The sequence below is a fragment of the Calonectris borealis genome, chromosome 1 (genome assembly GCF_964195595.1).
Source record: "Calonectris borealis chromosome 1, bCalBor7.hap1.2, whole genome shotgun sequence".
Lineage (NCBI taxonomy): Eukaryota > Metazoa > Chordata > Aves > Procellariiformes > Procellariidae > Calonectris > Calonectris borealis.
The window spans coordinates 208827427-208844840 of NC_134312.1; the positions used below are offsets into that span (position 1 = coordinate 208827427).

Genomic DNA, 17414 nt, shown 5'->3' on the forward strand with positions numbered 1-17414 from the left:
AAATCAAACCTCTAATCTCTGCCCTGGGGCTCCTTCAGTTCCTCCAATTACAACACAGATCCTCCGCAGACTTACAAGAGGTTTTCCCAAAAGCAGGAATCAAACATCAAACGTTTAATGAGGATCAGAGATAAATACAGATTGAATATCAAACTTTTTTTCCCAGTTGCTGAATTGATGTTTCTACATCAATTCATTAAGGGTCCACCTTTCCAAAGCCCTTCCAGGTTCAGAGAATTGTTTAGACATTTGAAATAGAAGTCTGGGATACAGAAGTATACAGGTAAACTTAAATTTGCAGAAAACACTAAATTCACAGAACTAAAAGGCCTCTTAGAAAAGTAAACCGTACAGAAAAAATTAAATGCTGTTTGAAGTAGATGAAGGCTGGGCAACCCTTTCAAGAGCACTAGATGAACTGCCCCTGCTTGCTGTCCTTAGGACCAAGCACTTATTTTAATTCCCTGTGTAACTTGATTTATGGGAGTACTCCCGTTCATGGTGATTCAAATCTAGGGAACGCTACACAAACTGAGGTCGTGGTCTTGCAGTGATCTCTCTGCATGTGAGGGTCAGTGCACACACATGAAGCTCCAGGAAGTCCTGGGGCTTTGGACAAGGCTCTGAGCTGATCAGCTGCACGTGCTGTTGTGTAGCCCCTTCTTGGAAACTCAAAATGGATCCCACAGGGTGGCAAGACCACAGCTGGGGAAGGCTGTAGAAAAGACAAGGGGCTACAGCTTGCAATATGGGTCATAGGTTTGGCCACGTTAGACCTTGCTTTTAACTTTGCAGTGGAGATAATGTCTCTCAGATTGGCACACTACTGTTAAAACCAACAGCAAAACTTAAAACTGGCTAGTTGGATATAAAACCTGGAATTTCGAGCTGTACTTCCACTGTGGAGTCCAACATCATCACACCCTGGCCCTGTCGCTATGAAGGACCAAATTCGAGGTCCTACACATTTTTTGTAAAGCGAGCACCATATCTGAGAGCCCTTATCCAAACACTCTGTACGCCAGGGCTATAAAACACCCAAGAGGGAAAGGATGCCTACCTTCAAGAGGTGAATGCGATACTAAAACTCACTCAGGCTCCAAATTCCTGCAGGCAGATTTGATATGGGAGAAGCCCCACCGTGCTCTGCCAAAGATGACCACCACCCTACCCGGTTCTCCTCTCCCCCACACAACTTGCAGGGCAATGCAAATGCCTGGTGCCAATCCTGATGTGCATGGCAAGAAAGGAGAATGGGGTTTCTTGGGAAGTTGGAAGAAATAGGACCAGCAGGAGAGGCAGGATAGAGGCTGCGCTTGCCGCTCCTCCAGTTATGCTCTTATGGATGAGAGAATGCGTAAGTCACATTTTGGTCTGTGAATTTTTATTTGGACTGTATCACTCTAAATATTCCTCTGGTGGGAATTTCAGGCAAGGATTTTTGTCACGGGATAAAACTGGAGGGTCTCCTGTTCTTCCAATGAAGTTTTGAGAACATACTAAAAAGATAAGACTATTGAAGTTTCTTTTTCCTTAAACACTGCAGCCCTGGCATGTCCTGTGAGATGCGACTTATTGGGCAGTGCCGAGTTCACCCGATCACCATTCTTCACAGATGAATGTTGCCGAACTCTCCATCCAGACACCCAAATTGCAGAAAGGTTTTAATTATTTACTCTCTAGCACCACCTAAGTGCAGCCCCAAGTAACACAAACCAGCGCTTCCCTTTCAGAGCACACCTTTCCCCGCGCCCTGAATGAGGCTCTCCCAGTATCACCAGAAGTGTCCTCACCAGGAGGTGCAGACTGCCACCAAGGACCGTCGCCTGCCACTTGCCAGTCAAATATGCATCTCCCCAAGTGGCCAGTGGCCTTTGGGCCCTGGCAAGACACCTGCAGCTTGTCCCAGGTCACCATGCACCTCTGTTAAGGTTGTTGGGAGGTCTTCTGCTGTCATTGATGGTTCTGCATGACCTCCTCCACCAGCCACCTACCCACACTGCACTCCTGCAAATTAGAGGCAAAAAATAAATGAAGTTTCCATCTCTGATATGTTTGGAGCAGATCCTAAATCCTCCCAACACACAGGTGAGGTGGGGAGCTGGGGCTAAGGCTATAATTGACGTTGTGATGTCCGTGGTGCTCCAGGAGGAAACCACCCATGGTGCATTGGAAGGGTCTGAGCTGTGACTGCCCTGAGTTACCCGCACTTGCTTCCGCAGAAGACACCATAATTACACCACCATTGCTCAGTCATGCTCTTTATTTGAAAGGCGACATGCCTAAAATGCTTCAGCAGTCATTCTGCAGGGCCAGATGGGCCTGACTCGATTCGCTTTGGTGCTGCGTATTCCCAGCTGCCCCGCAGGCGCCGTGTCCAGACGTGGGAGCCAACATGGGCAGCGAGGCTGCCCACAGAGAAGAGTATCAAGCCTGGCTTTCCAGAGAGACCCTGTGGCAGCTCCTGGTCAGCCCTTCTGCAAAGCCAGAGAGCGCCTAAATCAGTGGTAGAAAAAGAGGGTTCTGGTTTCAGCAGCTCAGTTAGACCATGTGAGGACACGGCTGTGCTGACAGGGCAGGTCAAAGTAAATTCTTTGCACCAAATTTACACCAAATGAAATGGAGAGGTGCTCAGGTGATCCACATAAAAAGAGCTGTTGAGACTCAAGTGTAGATATTTAAATGGCCCATTTCAACTAGACCAGCTTAATCATGCTTAATTATTGACTTGTTTAATTATTACTCATGCTTAATTCTATTTAAGTTCTGACCTAATCTGTACATACCACTACTCTTGCATCTTAGGACAGTGACCGAATTGGAGATGGGAGACAGGCTTGAGCGCCTCGGGCATCCCAAGATTTGGGATGACAAAACCTTGTGCTATTCTGGTAACGGTGAGGAGAAAATCAAAACTCACAGGGAAAAAAGGGAAGACACAAGAGTCCCTTTGTGTATTTTCCCCTTTTTGAGATTGTTTTCATTCTGCACACAGTGCATAGATGTGCCATTTGCTTTGCTGAGTTCTGCAATTTAAATTATTCACACTGTTAATAATCGATAGTGAAAAGCACCATGGATCAGCAAAGTAGAACTAGAGTATCTTGGAAAACAGTCAGATGGTCAGATCTTACATGTGATAAAAGCTTCTTTTATATTTTTTTTGTATGGTGTAACACTAACCAGGCCCTTTTCTAGACAACAGACAATAACTTCAGACATTGAGGTGAGGTGAGGGTTATATGAATGACTGACCTTCTGGTGTCCTGGTCAAACTGGAACACAAATATTTTTATTTAATCAGAAACGCATTATTATTTTGATAGTGTTACTTTGTCTTTTTTTTTTCAGAAATTAAAGCCTACTTTATTCTGTGGAGTTAACATTTCGAAGTAAAAGGAATGGGCATCCAGTTATTCTCCTCCATCCCACCTCCCCAGAATTGTCCACATTTGACCTGGGTCACCCGTACTTGGGTGTCAGCTTCTACCCCTGATCTGTTGAGTAAAAGGCAAGAGGAGAAAGACAGTACACCCTGCTTATGGGCTTTCAGACTCTAGGCTGGGAAAAGAATCATGAAAATATTCAGCAAACGGGATTCAAATTCTTGAGCAGCTTTAGATGAATCAAAACAAGTTTTTGATAATAGATTTACCTACTGGGTGATGCCTGGGATTCTTTAAGCCTCTTTGATTTATAGAGCTGGACTATAAATCTGAGAAACAAGCCTTCAGGTGACACATATACAGCTTTCTGGGAGAGCCAGCCTGCCTGTGTCACTAGACACAACATCTCCAAGGTCCCCAGAGACACGCACCGACTGCGCCAGGCTGGAAATCCCAACCTAGTAGTTGTAGTAAAAGTGAGGCGTGGATGCAATCACTGTCTTCCTTCGGTCTCTGGGAAGATCTTGAAAGCAGAGCCATACCAGAAAGCCTTTGTAGCCAACTCCTACAAGATTTACTTCCAATTTCACAGGATTTGAGTAAGTTTTCATGGCTGTCACACCTGCCCGATTGGTGCCATAGTTGCTTCTCTGGGTCAAGCAGTTTTTCTTGGCATTGCTTGTTGCGCAAGAATTGCAGCTGGTGTTGATAATCAATGCCCCAGCGTCTCAGGCATCATCTGCAGGCAGGTGCATTGGGCATGATGAACTGGACAAAGAAGGAGGAAGGAAGACAGAGAGAAAAACACTAATGAAGACCTCAATGAATTGCAGTGGTCATACGTGTCCTGCTACCGTAGTGCAAGCCTGCAGCCCTGTCCCTGTGCTGGCTGTGCCCTGTGCTCTTGTCACACCTTCTGGAAGGGATAAAGGCCACCTCAGAGACTCAAGAAAGTGAGGATTTTTTTTTCCTCTGTTTTGCCATGAACTTCCTAGAAAAAAGCAACTTCATGCTTTGGTTTCCCGTTGAAGGAAAATGGAGGTATTGCACTCTCTGTAAACACCGAAGGAGGATGTAACATCTTGGAAGAGTTTCAATGTCACGTAGCAAAAGCCTGTTTCATTTCTGACACTGAACAGTGCCTCGTGGGCGAATGCAATCCCCCGGCTATCCCCACCAAGGTGTGCTTTGAGTACCTCCCGTTTGATAAAAGCTGTTTCCAAATGTCTCCCTTCTGTTAGGCATCTGTGCATCCTCAGATACACATTTCTGCATCTTTCAAGGTTGAGTTTCACGTCATTTCATTTTTTCCTCTATTTTCCTAACCCCCAAAACCACAGACCAAAACCACAAGGAGACTCAGGCAGTCTAGAGAGCTTAAAAAGTGGAGGAATGCTGACAGACCGGGACTGCCCATGGTCTCTCCTCTTACAGCTATTGATTGATTTGGGATAAGAGAAGGGCTTTTTGTACTGCGCCTCTGCCAAAAACATAAAAGGCAAAAAGAAACCACTGACAAACAAAGTGCAGATTTGGCCAGGTTCTACTTCAGATGCCGAAAAAGACTTTTTTTCATCTTATATGGATGGAAGGAATGCTTTTACACACTGAGACCTCCCAACAAGTGTTCTTTTCACTTCCAGAAGACCAGAATAAAGTAAGCCCACCAACTTCATGTGAAAGAGGAGGGTCCAGCAGGATGTTACCAATTTTTCTTCTATACCTGTGCCTGGCGTACATTTCTCTTGCTGGTTCAGCTCTTTCCTGCTCTCTGCCAGCTGTTTTGCCAGCTCACTGCATCGGCCAAAAGCTTCTCAAGGCAGTGGCGAGCAGCCCCCGCAGCCCTCTGACCCCGCAGAGGCGATGCCCTGCAGTCCCTGTTAACATTTCTTTGCTGAATTTTCTCCCATGGTTTCTCACAGGATGAAATTACCTCTAAAGTGCTATTGCAGGTCTAGAATCTCTGTGAATTTTTTAACTCTGGTGGTTTTTATCTTTTCTTCAGCGAAAGACAAGGTCAAGCATTTTGTTGAGTCCGAAAAGACATTAAAGGAAAAGGGCGAGGGAAAAAAAAAGCAAACCCTCTGTATAAAACATTTCAGAGTACTCATGCAGCATATTAGAGAGCAAAAGGAGCTTTCTGGCTCCTATCTGGCTGTTGTTGCAATTGTTAATGTGGTTTTGTTCCATTATTAATGACACCAGAAAGAGAAATCAGGCCTTCCAGACAAACTTGAGAGACTCTTAGATGGCAAAGAGAAGGAAGGGGAAAAAAAAACCCTTAAAATAATGGACATAAGCAAAGTGAAGGAGAGGGGAAACTTAATACACCGAGCACGTAGCAATAAAAATCTGCAGGTGTCTATAGCACTGTAAGGATGGTGAACCGAATCTTTTACAAAGCTTGTAAATCATTCCCAGAACCTGCTAGTTTAAGGGCACTTTGTAATTAAACCAGGAAAAACTAATTTCTTACAGCCTCTACTATATCGCTTGATACATTCGTGTTTCCTAGAACTGCTGTTTGACAAGCAGAGAAAACTAAAACCAGAAAAGCAACATTAATAGACGAAACCTCTGTAACCCGGAGCGGCGTATCATTAGCCTCATCTGAATGTGGTTGGACAGGATTTCAATAAAAAGCTTTGTTAGGAAATTACATCATGAATATGCCAAGGTAAGTAATCTCAGGATTAACACTCCAGTCTGGCTTTCCTGTAAAGTTACGCTGAGTTAGCTACCAAATCAGCATCCCTGCAGAAGAGCCGGGCAGGGCGCACCCCTTTGTTCCCACTCGGCAGAAACAGCTCCACTGCCGAAGCCTTGCGCTGATGCCCGAGCACCGAAGCCCAGGACCCACCACTGGCTCGTCAGCAGCATCCTCTTCAAACCCCATCCCTGACGGAAGGAGAGATCTGCTGAAGCTCATCCCCCATTGCATTTGGGGTGCTGGGAGGCAGGCAGATGCTGCGGGGGCTCAGAGGGGCCGGCCTGCCTCGGCAATCCCCCCCGCCCTCCGCTGCTCCGCTGCCCTGCCAGCGGGCTCCCACCCTGCCCAAAGCGCTCACCCATCGCTGCCGTTTCACACCCTTATGCACTTCTGCTTAAGAGAAGCCTCCTCCCCTGCAGAGGGGATGTTTGCAGCACTGGGAGAAAGCTGTGGTGGTGCATTCCCCCCACACCTCTCCTGGGCCGCTCCACGATCTCAGAAACTCCCGTTAACCTTGGCCTTGGTGTAACGAGTCAGGCGGTGAGGCGTCCCTTGACCGTATCAGGAACTCTCGCATAGCTGAGGTTGGGGAACGTACTGACCGTACCAGGAGTCCTGCTGCCTGGCCCAAGTGGGGGACGAGAGCGGGGATAATTGTCATCCCCTGACACCCCTATCTGAGTCGTAACTCGAGTGGGACGGTACCATTGTTACTGAAACCTTGAGAATTTTCACGGATGACTAAAGCCAGCCATCTTGCGACCCTATAAAGAGCGGTCCTAAGTGAGGCCCTTTGAGGTCTCCTGGACCGCAGCGGGCTGCGCCCAGCATCTCCCTCTGAGCGGGACGTCTCTCAGAGCTCGTGAGCTCTCGAGTTTGCGATATTCAGAGGACCGTCACTGACGACGGGGCTGAAACACTCCTCGAGGCTCAACCCCTCGCCTGTTGAGAAATGCCAAGACATTTGACGTGGGTGTTTCACTGGACTTGAGGGGAATTTTTAACAGGTATACCTTTATAGATTTATCTGTCTCTGTGTCTGTGTGCATGTGTGTGTGAATTGATGGAGGCACCAGCTAGCAAGTATAGTATAAATACTACCATCTCAAACCTATAATTAAGTCACTGTCATGATTGTAGTAGACTCTACTAACTTACCGTGTAAACATTAAATTAGTCAATGATTAAGTGCTGCTAAAATCTTGTGATCTACCTTAAAACTGTGAATGAACCTTAGACTGCTGCTAAAAAAATATAGTCCCTTAGACATAAACCGTTGACCAAGTCTGGGACTAAGATTGGATCCAGCCGCACCTAAGCTCCATCAGGAGTTTAGAAAGCAAGGGGGTCTTCTCTGAACCTCATGACTCAACGGGAGGGTCTCCCTTACTCTTTTCATCCTCGGCCTCTGTATAAATCATTCTAGCTCAATTCTATCTCGATTTTCCTTTGTATGCTTCATCCATGTAGTAAGTGATAGAGTGAACCTTGCCATCGAACTCTGTTAAGTCATGCTTTTATAAATTTCTATTAAAATCACTTTCTGCTGATACCTTTGACTGTGATTCTTTAAGCAGCCTCTAAACCACTCATTCGTGACAAAAGCATTGTTTGTAATGGGCTCTCAGGGAGAGAGGCTTTCAGATAAATAGGGTTTATAGAAATCTGATTAAATGCTTTCTTAATACTGGGCATTTTGTCATATGTGTCCCTGTATTTCTTGAGGTGCAGTTTATATTAAAAAAAACCCAACCTCTAGACATTTTATAATTTTCCCTTTAAAAAGAAGGAATCTGAAAGCTCTTTGCTGTTAATTATTGATGCTGAAAACAAACACTCGTTTCTTATTCCCAAACTGAACATTTGACCTATACTGCAAAGCCAAAACTGCCAATATTTGGGAAGAACTCCAGACCTGGATTTCAACTTCATGACTAATATCTGTCTTTCCAATAGAGTGGATTAAATTGTAAATTACTCAAAGCTCAATTCATTTTGTATGAGCGTATGCCCCATATGTTGTGCTGCCAAAATAGGTCACTAGGCCAAGAGCTAAAAAATAATTTAAATAGAGGTTTAAAGAAATGAAAAAGGAAAATGACATAAATTTACATTACCATGAGACCTTCTTTAATGCTTTGAGGAATAAAACTGCCATGAAGCAATGGGGTCAGGAAGAAATTTTGCCGCTGGGGATCTCATTTTCAGCAGGGACACCCAGACACGGTGTTGGCCTGACGCAGCAGAGGGGATTTGGCAAAGCACAGGAGCAGCTCAGACAGGTGCGGTGGAGGGGAAGCACGTCGTGGGCTGCCTTTGCAGATGAAGTGCAACCATTCTTTCAGGCACCCTCAGCACCACGGCAGGCTGCAAAACCTACGTGAAATCAAACATTCAGGCAGTATGTCTTCACTGACCTCTCTTCCCCCTGTCCCTTCACCTGACTCCCATTGCTGAAGCTTCAAGAGATGCACCAGAAGTCAGGGAAGCTGGAGATTTTATTGCACCCTGAATAAAAGATGGACCCTGGAGCCCATGCAAATTGCACCCTCTCTTGCCAAGGCCTGACTTAAGTCCTATGAAGTCCCCCCTGAGGTGTGCAAGTGCGAAACCCCAATGCCACACGGAGGCTTTCACCTGGCTGCACAGGACAGCGTCACACTTGTTGGAAAGGTGCAGTGGGAGCAGGTCCCCCGCAGCTGAGCCCAGAGCAAGCCCAGCCCCGCTCCTGCTCGGCCCCCTGCCCGGGGCTGTGCTTCAGCCACCCAGACCGCCACGGGCTTCACTTGGCATCCTCGCAGGCAAGCAGTATGTAGGGAAACCTGCACTAGTCCATACAGTGCAGTGAGAGACATGGCTGCCCGGTACAGGGGGCTCTGGCAGACCCCAGCCGTCCCTCCTCCTTCGGGGAGCTGCCCTTTCCTCCCACCCATCTCGAGAAGCCTGGGTTGATGCGCAGACTGAGGTGTCTCTCTTTTATCCACACCTTACTAAGGAAAACTTGAGGGAGGGAAACACGAGGAAGAGGGGGACGGAAGAGCTGCAAAAGGACCACCCCAGCGTGTAACCCTTTTACCACTCACAGGGGCGGCTCTCCTGGGGTGCATATGGCCTCTGGCAGCATCCGCCCCTGAGTGAGGGTGAATTTTCAGGATTGGAGCACTCACATGTGTGTGCCTAACTCACACTGTCCCATGCTTTCTGAAAGAAGGACAAGCATTTCTGGGGACCTCCTCTGGAAGACGGTGGAAGGGAGGAGCACCCAGTCCTTGTCCTGGGTACGGTGGAATGGGAACCCGGTGCACTTTCCAGCGTGGTCATCTGAGATGACCCCTGGGGACACAGAGCTGCTGCTGCCCAGCCCCGCCATCTCACCCGCAGCATCACCAGCCTCCTCGGGGCAATAAAATCATTTTTAACACCCCGAAGGTGTTAAAATTTCCCTCGTGGGTACGTGTTCCCTTAGCAATCACACACACAAAAAAAGCATCCTCGGCCGAGTGTCCCGACCCCCGGGCTCGGTTCCTCCGCTCCGGCCGGGGCCCGGCGGGGCACGGCTCGCTCCCCCGCCGAGCCGTGGCACAGCCGGGCCGGGCTGCGCGGCCCCCGCCGGCGGCCCATTAGCGCTCATTTCCTGGCTGGGGCGATGGCAAGCGGCCGGGCAGCACTTTCCCTTCCTCAGCCAATTGCATCTTCAATCCGTATCGGAGGATCGCGGGGTGTGAGGCGTGGGAGAGCCCGGGGCCGGTGCGGCGGGCGCCGGGGGGGGAGCTGCCACCAGCCCCGGTGCCGCGGCAGGAGGGGGAGGAAGAGGAGGGAGAGGAGCGAGGAAGAGGCCTGGGGCGGGCAGCCCCCGGGGTCGGGCCGCGCTGGCCGGCTGAGCCGCTTAAATGCAACCTCTGGGGCATCGGCTTCTCTCTGATGAGACCGCTCCAGGGCTGCCGGGAACGGGGCGTCGTCGTGGGGACCGTCACCCTCTGCCTGGCCGCCGGGTGGGCTCTGCAGAGTAAGTGTCCCTTTCTCTCCTCCGCTTCCTCCCCTGGCCCTTTCATCCTCCTCCTCCTCCTCCTCGCCGCGCTACCCCCGGCTCAGCCCCAGTGCCCGGCATCTGCGCGGGGCGGTGCGGAGAGCCCGGCCGCCCCTCCGCCGGGCCCGGGCCCGGCCCAGCCGCCCGCGCCGGGCTGCCGGCAAGCGGGGAGGGCTCCTCCTAAGCCGGCCCTAACCAGGAGTGTCCGGAGAGCTGCTGGGAGGGGATGGGGACGGGACTTAGGGGGGCTCAGGCAGGCATCGCTGCTCCCTGCTGACTGGAAATGGTCTGGGAAGGCTCGTCCCCGCTCCTGCTGCTCGGAGGAAACGGGGGAGCCGAGCGGCGCCGGCCCGCGGCTGCAGCCCGGCCGCTCGGGCGGGGAGCCGCGGCCGCGGGGGGACCGCCCCGAGCAGCCGCCGTTCCCCTCTGCATGCCCGACAGCAGAGAGCGGGCAAGGAGGAGGAAACACATCCCGGTTAACCAGGGCTCGGGTCACGCCGGGAAACGTGGCGGTGAAGGGGGAAGGTGGATTTCCACCCAGCAGCCCACGGGGGGCGAGTGGGGACGGGGCTGCAGGCAGGGAGCCGGCCAGTCCTGTCCAAGCGAGGGCTAGAGGAGGCTGCAGCCGGCCCCCACGCCTGGGAATTGGGGTGGGCAGTGCCACCAGTGGGTTTGGTTTGAACACGCCCCGCCGTCTCCTTCATCATCAAGGTGACGCACAAGCAGGACACCGAAGGGTGGAGGAACTGTCCCCAGAGTTTAAGAGCTCTATTTTAGAGCTCTCCCCCCCATTTTAGAGCTCCTGCGTGGAGGCTCCTCGCTCCTGCCAGCCCTTTTGCACCCCCTCCCCAGCACGCTGCAGGCCCGGCTGCGTGGCTACGGCCAGGTCTGGTAGACAGAGCCGCGCTTCCAGCTTTGACTCTGGGCCAGGCGAATACTTCGGAGTGCAGCGGCGTGCCAGGGACAGCAAACTCGCCGCACTTCCAGCGGCACCGGTACCCTCTTCTCCTCGGTGCATGTTTTACTGGGCGTGAAGGGTCTGGTTTTGCAACCAGCAGAGCGCAGTGGCCCTGCGCAGGGCGCTGCAGGTGGGTGTGATGTTTGCTCTCAAGGCTGATGCAGCTGTGTTTGGATTAGACCAGTTCAGGTGATCTAGGCGGACTGCATATTAAAAATATTTTTGAATGGTTATTGCATTGCCTTTTTTGGCTTTGTGTGCTGGATAGGCACAGAACACGTTTGCAAATAATTTAATGGAAGGATTTTTTTTTTTTTTACATTTACCTTGCAATCACATATTCAAAACAAAACCATGCCTTTATCAAAACAAAAGGGTCACTGTGGTGAGACGCTCAGCTCCTGTCTAGTCAGAAACAGAGCAAAAGGCCTTTAAATAAACACACGGAGCAGAAAACAATTAGAACAATTTGCAGCGATTATCAGAGGTTCCCGTCTGTTCTGTTTCTCTGGCTGGCACAACCAGCTTTTTCACAGCTCTGGTTAGTCTCTCCTGCACGCAGCCTGAACGGCAGACCACAGCTTAGCTCAGGATGCGCCGGGCTACCCAGAGAGCGTGGTGTCCCTGCAAGGGACATGACAAGATATCCATGAAGGGGGAATCCCAGGAGTCTTATCCTGGAAAAAGCCTAGAGCCCATCTGGTTAACAAATACATAGAGGCTGGGGCTTTCTCCTGTGCTGGTCCTATAGGCAAGGACTTGGGAATCACACTGGCTTCTCGAGCTTCCCTGACTTACGTTGACCAGCAGAGTTTCTGAATTCTGCTACAGATCGCAAATAGAGTGGAGTCGGCTTGTAATTCATTTACCCATCTCTCCCTATTTGTGGTTGCTCTGGGGTTTTGCTGACCATGGCGGGGGGGGTGTGTGTGTCTTATTTTTTAATAAGATTTTTTAAAAGAATTTCTTTTCCTTGGAGATTTTTTTTTCTTTGCCTTTTTTAATCATTCTTTTCCCTGAAGTCTCTGCAGAACCTCCAGGAGCACCCCAGGGGTGCTTTGCACTCCTTCAGCGTAGCTGAGGGTCTCGTCCTCCCTCCCTGCTGGGTTAGAGACATTCACAGCTCAGCATTATTTTTTCAGTCCTGCTATGGCAGTCAGGCTGTTCCCACAGTATGAGAGGAGAGCAGGTGAGCTGCTCCAAGCCAAACCAGGAAAAGGCATTCAGCAGTGAAGCTTACTCTGTGCTTTATCTGCCTTTTGTCTGGTTTGATTTTTGCGGGTAGATAACAGGATTTCAGTCTCTAGCCAAGTGTCTCAAACATGCCACTAATTATAAAAAAAAAAAAAGTATGCCAATTGAAACTTGGATGTTTGATGTTCATCCAAATCTTCATGCAGAAATACCCACATGCAAGCAGAAATTATTGCAGTTACACATTAAACTAAATGGTCGGTTCAGTTTCACAGTGTTATGAACAGCTCCATAATCACATCAGTAGGAACTAGGTGAGAATTAAATACTCTTTCACGTGCATTTTTGCCTGGAAATCATCAGGAACATGAAGTCCCTGACTCCGTGTGAAAGTGGATACCTTTAATTACATGCAATTTATCTGCACTGGCATATAACTGGCTGCCTTTACAAAGCTGTTGTCTCAAACGTTGATAACGCATCCTGAAAACATGATGAAGTCCTTGCCAAGTCTTCACATACTTAAGCCTGCTAAAGTTTTTGCTTTTGGGGGATGGTAATTCATTAATATAATAGGTTACCTTGGCCATAGCGATTAAACTTTCCATTTAAATGCAGGATTTTAAAGAAAAGCCAGTTACTGATGAATACAAAAGCATTGCTCAGCGTTTTCAGAAAATGTTACGCTCCCTTCCCCAAAAAGACTCTTCCAAACTCTCTCCTCTTGGTATCAAAACACTAAAACACATGCAATTACTTGTCCTGTATGGTGGAAATGTTCCTCCCGACTATTACCAATTAAAAATGTGTATCTAGTCTTTAATTGTCTATGTATGTTCCTTTTATGGTCAGTAGAAAGACAGATAACTGCAGAGCATAATCCATCCTCTCTTAAAACAGACTGCTGAAAGAGGTAGGACAAATCACCCCTCAGAGGTCCCATCCTGCCCGGGACAGTTGGTCACCTCCTCACTCATCGCCCTCCTTTGTCTTTCAGCTCCCGGAGTAGTATCATTAGTCGTCCCACAACCCAACATCAACGCAACAGTGGCACAAAACATCTTGCTCTCCGTTGAATACTCTTGCAGAGGCGTCGCCACCATTGAGTGGAAGCATGTGTCGAGCTGGGGCACCACCAAAATTGTTGAGTGGAAAAGTGGGAATTATGTCAACATATCCACGGTGTACAAGGACAGAGTGACTACTTTTGAAAATGGCTCTATACAGCTTCTGAACGTGGGCATGAGAGATGCCGGCTACTATTTTATCACTGTAACAGAGGAGTATGGAACCAACACCTATGGCACCATCATAGTCAACGTTTATGGTACAAACTAGATGGGAGTTCTTGGCTTCACCCTGTGTTTAAATGTTAATCTGCTCGTAATCAATTTTATAATATTTTTGTCTGTCCTCCCTGCAGAGATTATCTACGAAGATCTACATTTTGTAGCAGTTCTCTTTGCATTTCTCGCTGCAGTATCTGCCATTTTGGTCTGCTTCATGTGGCTGTGTAATAAATCTCTGCATCTATTCCGGAAGAAGACGACACACAAACTAACAGGTATCTCTCTAAGAATGCAGTCAAGGTATAGGGTTTTCAAGTCTGAATTTTGAGCTTAAAATTCACTTGTGATTTGAGCGATAAAAGCGCTAAGCAGGGACACTGAGAAACAAGGCTGGAAGGGCTCAGTTCAGTTATCCTGTTCAACTCTTTACTAGCAGAGGCAACTGAATAATAGCTATTTAGTTGCAGAACAATCCACAGGACATCTACCTTAGACATTTTACACCAGAAACCACAAAACACTTCCCAACATTGCTAACTGCAGAACTTGGGGAGAAAAGGCCAGAGCTGCAATAACCCCCCATCAGAGGGCAGGAGAAAGTCAAGAGCATCAGCAACACCCTCAGTGTCTGCACCAGAAGGGTATCTCCTAGGAGAAAATACACAAGTGGCCCTTGGGAGTGGCTCCCACCTCACTTCATGGAGGACTGCACTTCTTCTTCTCCTCTCAAACCCCCCTTTCATCTGTCCTGACATCTGATTCAGTTGCGGATTTCAACGAACACTGAGTAGTATCAAAAGCAGACTCCTAACACGTGCCAAAGACACCAGTCATGAAAAGCAGATCAAGGGCTGCACTGAAGGGAACATTCACATATTAGAGAAGAAACTTCCAAGCCACAGCCAGGGACATACAGCCTCGGCAGCAGGACAAGGTGCCACGTTACGGGCCTGGGCTCAAGCTCTGGGCGCATCCTTGGAACAGGAGGTTTCTTTTACCACTTCAAAACGTTTCAGGCGTTTACCTCCCTTCTTTGTAAGTACAGATCCACTAGTGGTTTCTTGCCCTGTAGGTAAAAGGTCTGTATTCCTTCTCTAATAAGCACTGCTTAAGCTGTTACACTACAACAAGCAGCCTGAGTATCAGTATTTTACTAGACCAACACAGATACTCAAGAATCCTAAGCCTTGTGGCCCAGACTTTGTGTCAACTCTGCAAAACCTGATACGGGAAGAGATGAATTTGGCTTGAGCTGTCTCTTCTTTTCTGCTGCTCACCTACAGCTCTAAGGGCTGCTGCTGTTTTCATGGTGCACGCACTGCTCAAAAGCTTCTGTAGGTACTGAAAATTTTCGTGTCGTGCCAGAATATACAGGCTTTTGTTTGGATAAAGCCTTTCCTTCCTCCAGTTAAAGCCAGAGTTTTACAAAGTCTGAATCAAATACACTTATTTGGCAGACTTCAGGAAAACCACAGTTCTGGAGACTTGCTCTGTCATTGCCTAGAACATGATCCAAAGCAGGGACCTAACTTCTGCCCCGATTCCACCTTAGAGCCCTCCTCTCAAAAGTCATGAAAAGAGGTATAAGGACTGGCCCTATGGACTTTAGTCTTCATAGCGCCTTTAGTCTTGTATTGGAAGAAACCAGTGTCACTTTAAAGATTGTGAGGGACTCTTTATGCAGTTAAATATTTTGAAAAGATGTATTTAAAACCTAATTATAGATGAGTAAGCTTGAGCTAATATTAAAAAGTTCAAAATGTCTTGCTATTAACACAGCGTTGTTAATTTTGGAACGCTGGCCTTCCAATCCATTTGCCAATCAATAATAATATCCTTTTATTTGCAGCAAGTACAACTGAAGAGATTGAATTGGAAACCATTGAGTGTTAGCCAAGGACTGTCTCATAACAAAAATAACAATTCTACCTCAGGAGAAAGTACTGGCAAGGAAAGCAAGAAGAAACCTAAAAGGTAAAATGTTTGTGACTACTGCAGAAACATCCTGACTTGCAAAGCTAATTAGACATGAAAGCAGCAGTGTCTGATGGAGCTGTTTTGACCTGTTAAGATTTCAGCTCTGCTAGCCAAGGTAAAAGTAAAGAAGAGTATGCTTTCATGCTGAGCACGAACACATTTTTGTGGCTAATTAATAAAATCTACAGCCTCTACCACTCTTAAAAACAACCAACCAACCAAGCCTCTAAGATCAACCCATAAAGGAAATGATCATGATCTTGAAGGACACCTGTATTTTGGCTACAGCAAGTCTCCTATTACAGACAGAGCAGGCATTAGCATCCTTCAACATAATAAATTTAATGTCTAATTACAGTATTACATTAAAAAATTAATTGCAAGGATTGAATCCTGTTTATTGTGCCTATGCTGCTACTTTTGGGCGTAAGGAATTTCCTGAAGCTCTGAAGACAAACTGTAATTCTTCATGAGACAAAACTGACTTTGAAACAATGCCGAGCTGGTCAAAGTTCCCCACTTACGTTTCCAATTGTTTACACTGCCCCGGGTTATTAACACACATTTTATGACATTACTAGGAAAGGTTGTTGAACAAGGAACGACACACAGGCACTGAAGAGGACGCTGTCTATAATGATTAGAGGGGTCAGATAAAATACTGACAACATCACACCAGTGGGGTGGCAAAATACTAAACAATTTCATTGTGAAAGATGTCAAGTCCTTTGCAAACTTAGCCCACCGACGAATAGTCTATCTGGGAAGAAAAGTTAAAACAGCACTACTTTGAAATTTAGTATTTACAAATACAATTCTGAAATTGCTCTTGTTGAGAAGCCACCTTTGCTTTCCCATGTTGTAAGAAAACTTGAAGTGATCTAACTAGTGTTTTCTTGAATCTGCATATCACACTTACATTTTCCACCTGCAGATCTTCTGGGTAGAGTAACATTTGCTTTTGTGAGTGAGAAGGCACTAAACTGACTTATCCTGTTTTGCTTTTGTAAAGAGAAGAATTTTGCAGTGTGAAATAAACTTTGAACATGTAAGAGTGGACTAGTCTGTGTCTGCAGATTGCCACGTGGCTTTTTGAGCTGAACTGCTGCTGCTGCCTCTCTCACACTTTAGCTCACTTGTTCGCATAAGGCTTTTATAACGCAGGCTGACAGAGCTTGCCTTTTGGTCAGGGACTATGATACTCAGGTGCAGACGTATGAGGGGTTAGCTATGGAAAAACAAAAAAAATTTCTCACCAAGTGCATAACAATGCAAACAGGCTTTTCCCAAAGCACCCTGTACAAAATACGTTTTAAAAGTCATCCCCGGATTGAACTGGCCATTTGTAGTACAGCGTGCCTCTCACTCACTGATAAATTCGGGTACCAGATTCAGCTGGTTGCTTCTTCCTGCATCTAGGATAAGAGGTCAAAAAAGGTGAGAAATAAAAAAAAAATCCCAGCTACAGCACAGCTTGGCAAAGTAAGTTTGTTCTAATTCTTCACTTTAAGTATATATTACCAGTCTTCTGTATCTTTGAGTGAATTAAGCTTTGACGACACAGAAGAAGTTGTGAGTGCGTCTGTTTTAATCACCAAGCTTGAAGTATTTTGTAAAGTATCCATATAGCATATGGAAAACATTATTAAATGGGTTTTTTTCCTGTTTATCTGTTCCAGATTCTCTTTTTTAATCCCTAAATCTTAGAACTTGAATGTGAAGTTATGCATTAGGCTGAGCTGAGTATATAGCAGGTGCACTGCCAGACTTATTTAGAAGGGACAAAGAGTGCAGCTTACACATAACACCATTATTATCTGCTAACATTGACCTGAATCCTGTAATCGTCAAAGGAAAAGTCAGGAAATGTATA

General features: G+C 47.2%; 1 protein-coding gene across 1 annotated transcript; it reads left to right on the plus strand.

The window, feature by feature from the left end:
* The first annotated feature begins 12230 nt into the window (after positions 1 to 12230).
* On the plus strand, positions 12231 to 15457 carry VSTM5 (V-set and transmembrane domain containing 5). Its single transcript, XM_075143647.1, has 4 exons — positions 12231 to 12270; positions 13273 to 13602; positions 13699 to 13839; positions 15414 to 15457. The coding sequence occupies exons 1-4, from the start codon at positions 12231 to 12233 to the stop codon at positions 15455 to 15457; spliced, it is 555 nt and encodes a 184-aa protein (XP_074999748.1).
* The last annotated feature ends 1957 nt before the right edge of the window (positions 15458 to 17414 follow it).

Coding starts and splice junctions, on each gene's coding strand:
- VSTM5 (XM_075143647.1), top strand. CDS start 12,231: ATGGCAGTCAGGCTGTTCCCACAGTATGAGAGGAGAGCAG. Junction 12,271..13,272: donor ACAGTATGAGAGGAGAGCAG/GTGAGCTGCTCC, acceptor TTTGTCTTTCAG/CTCCCGGAGTAGTATCATTA. Junction 13,840..15,413: donor GACGACACACAAACTAACAG/GTATCTCTCTAA, acceptor TTTTATTTGCAG/CAAGTACAACTGAAGAGATT.